General features: G+C 53.9%; 1 protein-coding gene across 1 annotated transcript in view; it reads left to right on the top strand.

Moving 5' to 3' along the window:
• The first annotated feature begins 1,555 nt into the window (after positions 1–1,555).
• The window catches only part of ANKS6 (ankyrin repeat and sterile alpha motif domain containing 6), a 44,984-nt gene continuing 40,539 nt past the window's right edge, over positions 1,556–6,000 (top strand). The window contains exon 1 of the mRNA XM_040631655.1: positions 1,556–1,911. Coding sequence (XP_040487589.1) covers positions 1,556–1,911 — 356 coding nt within the window. The remainder of the gene's footprint in view (positions 1,912–6,000) is intronic.

Genomic DNA, 6,000 nt, shown 5'->3' with positions numbered 1-6,000 from the left:
ACGCTTTGCTTAGAAGGCTTTTTCTTCCAGCCCTGCTGGCCCAGATCCTAATGGTATTACCATCTTCTCTGATCTGCCAATGCCATGATCCTTATTCCTTCTTCAGGCCCTCATCAAGTGCTGATCTGTGTTATAATAACGTATACGAGACTTAGCCATTTACACATCATGTACTGAGCACCTACTATATCCGGCCTTCTGCTAGGCTTTGGGACTACAGCTCAGAGTCTACAGAAGTCAATTACCCCATATCAGAATGTTAATGTTATCACGAAGAGCAGGCGGTGTAAACAGTTCGCAAACAGGGCTGCTCTTTGTTAGAAGCTTTTCTCCCTCTGCCTGGATGGCACTCTCCCCAAATGTCAGCATGGCTCCATATTTCCATTTCTTCAGGTCTCTGTGCGAGTATCACATTCTCAGTAACACCTTCTGTACCCATCCTACTATAAAATAACATCCCATCCTTTATCCTATTTACTTGGATTTAGTTATGCTCTATTTATTGTTTCAATAGCACTCATCACTAACACGTGTACAAGTTACTTACTTGTTTGTGTATTTACAGCTTGTCTTTTTCCACCGTCAGCCCCACCAAGGCAGGGATTTTATTTTGTTCCTGCAGCTTCTCCAGCACCTAGAACAGTGCATAGTTAGCACTCCATAAATATTTGTTGAGACCAGAGCACAGAACCCGGTCACAGCGCTCCTGCAGGATAGTCTTGTGACTTAATCTTCCTTAAATTTCAGGTGTCTCCTCTGTAAACTGGGGGTCGTCACCTGAGCCCTCCCTGGTGGCTGTCAGGATGCTGCGAGGATCAAACATGGGTCTCAAACTTCAGTATGCACCAGAACCACCCGGAGAGCTTGTTAAAATACAGGTGGCTGGGCCCCACACGCACAATTTCTGAGCCGGTAGGTCTGGGGTGGGGTCAGGAAATTTGCATCTGTAACAATGTCCCAGATGGTGTGATTGAAGAATCACTGATGAAAAGACAGGAGGTACAGGAGGCGCTTGTAGCCTTAATTTCCAGGTAAGGACCGGCTCTGTAGGCCCCGCAGGACGTCCCGGGGGCGGGGTACAGAGTGGACCCATCCGAGCCTCACTTCAGGCAACAACTATTCGGGAAGCTGCGGTTAAGCGCCCGGCGCCGGCGGGGTAAGGCACAGCGACGCGCCACAGGCCGGGCCCGAGCGGCGGGGCCCGTTCCGAGCTCGCAGCGTGAGTGGGCTGGAGCAGCCGCTCCGACCTCCGCGCGGGGCAGTAAGTCCCCGGAGTCGCCACGGAGGGCCTCCACCGGGCGCTGCATCGGCAGAGGCGGGCCCGCTGCACTCGGAGCTTCCCGGAACTCACCGTTCCTCCCGGCGCGGCGAGGACGCGCGGCCGGGCCTGCGGCGCGCGCCGGGCACACAGTAGGCGCGCGGCCCGGCTCCCCGGCGCGCGCCCGGCACACAGTAGGCGCGCGGGCGGCGGGCGGAAGGGGGCGCTGGCGCGCGGTATCCGGGGGCGGAGCCGGCGCGGCCGGCCAGGCGGACGGGCGCGGGCCGCGGGGCCGCGATGGGCGAGGGCGGGCTCCCCCCGGCCTTCCAGCTGCTGTTGCGCGCCTGCGACCAGGGCGACACGGAGACGGCGCGGCGGCTGCTGGAGGCGGGGGCGGCGGAGCCGGCGGAGCGCAGCGCGGAGCCCGAGGCGGGCGCGGAGCCGGCGGGGGCCGAGGCGGCCGGGCCCGGGGCGGCGGCGGCAGCGGCCGGAGCGCCAGTGGCCGTGGACTGCTCGGACGAGGCGGGCAACACGGCGCTGCAGTTCGCCGCGGCCGGGGGCCACGAGCCGCTGGTGCGCTTCTTGCTGCGCCGCGGCGCCTCGGTCAACAGCCGCAACCACTACGGCTGGAGCGCGCTCATGCAGGCAGCCAGGTGAGGGGCCCGGGATCCCCAGGGGTGGTGTCCGGCCGTCCCCGTGGCCAGGCGGGCTCAGGTGGCCGGCCCTGCCTGGCGCCCCTGCAGACGGCCCGGGTGGTAACGAGTCAGGGACTCGTTCGAGAGAGCTGGAATGGTAAACTTTGAGCAGCTTGGGATACTACAAGAAGTGGGAGCGCTTTTAATAATACAATCAGAATCTTTGAAACTAGTGGGCCTTTCGAAACAATCTGAAGACCGCGTTGAATAGAATCTTAGAGACACATCATCTTAGAGGTGTTCATTCATTACTTCTTGCAACATGAGTTTCCTAAGAACCTGCTTACCTACCCACCCTACCCTGGGCGACGGGGACACTGTGGGAGCCAGGCACAGTGTGGGCCAGGAGCAGCTCACGCGCCAGTGGCCAGGCCAGACAAGAGACAGGCTTGATGGGGAAAGGGCAGAGAGCTCTGGGGTTGGCAGACCCAGTTTGGGGAAGTGGAGGAAGGTTTTTGGTAAGAATGATGTATATATTCAGGTCGAGACTCCATAAGAATTAACAAGGACAGAAGAAATGGGAGGTGGGAACGGGGTGACAGGAGGCCCAGGCAAAGGTTTGAAAGCAAAAGTGAACATAAGGCATTGGCAGGACTGCTAGAACGATATCAGTGCTAGGAGAGGGCTGGAAGTAGTGGGAGAGGAGCCTCCCCTGGAGAGGAGTCAGATGCCATGTGGCAGGGCTGAGAAAGATGAGCTATCCTAAGGGCATTGGGGAGTAATAGAAGGTTCTAGGCAGAGTGAGTGACAGAATCAGATTTATGTTTTGGAAAGATCATGTTCACTGCAGTGTGAAGACAGGTTGGAGGGATGGGCTAGAGTTAGCCTGGTTTGCAGGAGATTGCAGCAGTCTAGGGAGAGGTGATGGTAGCCTGGGCCAGAGCAGAGACAGCAGAGGAGAGCAACGAGATGTTTGAGATGTACTCAGGAAGCAGGATGAACAAGACTTGAAGCCCTTCCTGGGAAGGAACTCTGGTATACAGATAAGTCACTCACCCCTGTTGGCCATCCTCTTAGGCCCCACCCACCCTTCAGTTTGGTCTCTGGTGGGTGTTTTAGTATCAGAAGTGGTTACATTCACATTTTATCCTATTCTGAAAATGATAAGCTTTGTCGGGCACTTTTTGTGTCAAGTTCAGTGCTTTAAGTGAAGTAACTCATTCAATCCACAGAAATCTTAGGCTGTGTAGGTACTGTTGTCATCCCCATTTTACAGATGAGGAATTGACGCTCAGAGAGTTAACTTGCCCAAGGCCACACAGCTAGAAAGTGGCAGAGCCACATTCACACCCAGATGGGTGGCTCCAGCCTCCGGTCTCGGCCATGAATCCTAAAACCCACTGTTTTCTCTTGGTGTTGGCCACAGGGAAGCTACTCACCAAATTGGCCAAGTGCTAAAGGGACAGGTTGCGTGGTGTTTACTTTGGCCCTAACTTCACCCTTGGCCTCTTTACTTTCCTTCTCCTGCCCTTCCTTTCTCTGCCTGCCAGTGTGTCCTCTCTGCCCAGTGCTTTGGGTGGTAGGAGTTTGTGCCAGGTCTTTAAACACAGGTGTTAATTGCCGAAATTAATTGGTAATCACAGCAGCTGTTCAGAAAGCCCCACACTTCCCTGTCCTCAGTAATTACTTATTAGAAACTTAGCATCCACATAATTATCTCAGCCTTCCTTGAATTCTTTTGTTTTCAGCCTAATTGAACGACCTCTTGGGCTACCCATTGGTTCAGAAAGTATTCCAAATGTAAGCATTTCTGTTCAAATTCTCTCCTTTTCTTTCTGTCTGATAATGTTTTATACCAGAAGAGCTGGGGTTTGGGATTTTAGGGCCTAGATTCAAGTTTTGACTCTTGTCACTTTCAAAAGGAGAGGCTCTGGGGCGCCTGGGTGGCTCAGTCATTAAGCGTCTGCCTTCGGCTCAGGGCGTGATCCCGGCGTTCTGGGATTGAGCCCCACATCAGGCTCCTCTGCTGGGAGCCTGCTTCTTCCTCTCCCACTCCCCCTGCTTGTGTTCCCTCTCTCGCTGGCTGTCTCTCTCTGTTAAATAAATAAATAAAATCTTAAAACAAAACAACAAAAGGAGAGGCTCTGCTTTCCATTCAAATTTTCAGTTTCCTCATCTGTGAAATGGGCATTATCAGTTTATTTCAGAGTTTATTACGATCAAATGAGATAAAAATGTGACAATACCTTTTAATTTGCTGTGAGGAATTCTACTAGATTTTATTTTACGCTTGATAACTAAATAGTGTGGTCTTTAAAAATTCTCAACTTCCTTGGAGGATACATGAGTTCTCTAGTCCTTTCCATGGCCTGTCTCCAGACCATCCTCTGCGTGGTTATGCCAGTCATTCATGTGACAGGATCTACTCAGCCTCACTGTCAGTCAGCCATCAGTCCTGTCCTCGGAGAGCACACAGTCTAGCAGGCAGACATAATGGTAGAAGGAAGGCTTAGACGCATCCTAGAGGCAAGGACCAGGGATTTCGGGTGCCCATATGAAGGGCACCTGAACTCGGGGTTCTGGAAGCTGCTCAGAGGAGGTGAGCTCTGAGCTGAATCCTGAAGCAGGATGAAGGGTTTACCTAGGAGAGACGGGAAGGAGAGTACTCTGGGCAGAGAGGCCGGATGGCAAAGGCAAAGTTGTGGGAGGAGTGGAATTTGGTGAGTACGGGCCGGCGTGGAGGGGCTGACGTGGGGGTTGGGCGGAAATGAAGTTGACCGAGTCAAGGTGGATAGGCCTCTTCAGGCAGTGGGAAGCTGGGGAGTGGCCGTCAGGTTTGGGTTTGGGGAATATCATTTTAGGTTTGGACAACCCTACCATGGAGGATGGGCAGGAAGGAACAAGACTGGAGGCAGGGAGACGGGCCGGGGTTGCAGCTTTCTGCATTTGAGTTTCTGTCGTTTTGTGCTCCCCCTTTGCTCTTGGAGAGGAGGAGGGGCAGGCCCAGTCCCCCTGCAGCTGAAGGAGCCAGTTCACCAGCTCTCCCTCCAGAGGCTGAGGTGACCCGGTGCTGTTAAGGTTCACGTCTCTGAAGGTATTTTAAGTTCGGATCAGAGTTTGGCCTTGGCTCTGCCTCCACAGGGAGATGGGAGGACCTAGGTTTACAGGAGGTACGAAACTCACTTCTGGAAAGGAGGGGAAGGCAGCAAGAGATTCAAAACGCTGCCTCGCAGCTGCAGATGCTATGCAGGCGTTGTGGTCTGGTGCGACTGGCCCGCTCTCGTCATTCTTTCCCGGTTAGTCCAAGGCTCCCTCCAGCTCTGACACTCGCAGCTCTGAGCCAGTGTGCCAACCCAAACCCTGCAAAACGGATCTTTTCTGCCCTCTGGTGGCAAAAGGAGGCAGAGATTTTGCTGGGAAGAGGCATCTGTTTTCCTGGTTTTGGAGTGAGCTGGTGGTCGCATGCCTCTCTCCCTGGTCAGCACAAGCTTCCTGGAGGAGGGCTTGGCCCCGCGCCCAGTTCTTAGCCCCGGCGGCCGACATTCCTGCCAGCAGGTGGCAGCAGGCCTCTGGTGAGAGGTGCCTGAGCCCATCTCCGCTGACCACAGCCGGGCTACACCTCTTGGCATGGGGTGCGCTGGCTCATCTTGAAGGACCTTCTGTGTGCGTTTGGGGATGGGTAGGCATGAGTCAGACATGAGCCCTGCCCACGGGAGTCTGCGCAGGCAGAGAAGTAGATTACAAGGCTACAAAGCCGAATAAAAAGAACTCTCTGAGATGTGGGAAGCAGCATGGTATAGGGGAAAGAGCGAGGGGATCAGAAATCAGACAGACCTGGGTTCTGAACCTGACACCATCTCTTACCAGCTGGGTGACTTTGGTTCTTAGTGTAATGTGGAAGGTAAAATGCTTAGTATCTAACACCTATGCAGTGCTCCTTTGGCCAAGCACTGTTCTGAGTGCTATATATATTATATATTTATATATAGTAACTCACTTAACCCTCAGCAGCCCTTGAAGTAGATACAGTTATATCCCTATTTTACACATGAGCCAGTGAAGGCCTGAAGAAGCTAAAGTTCTTTCTCAAGGTCCTGTAGGTAGTGA

The sequence above is a fragment of the Ursus maritimus genome, unplaced genomic scaffold (genome assembly GCF_017311325.1).
Source record: "Ursus maritimus isolate PB19 unplaced genomic scaffold, ASM1731132v1 scaffold_17, whole genome shotgun sequence".
Taxonomy (NCBI): Eukaryota; Metazoa; Chordata; class Mammalia; order Carnivora; family Ursidae; genus Ursus; species Ursus maritimus.
This window is presented reverse-complemented; position numbering and strand designations above follow the sequence as displayed.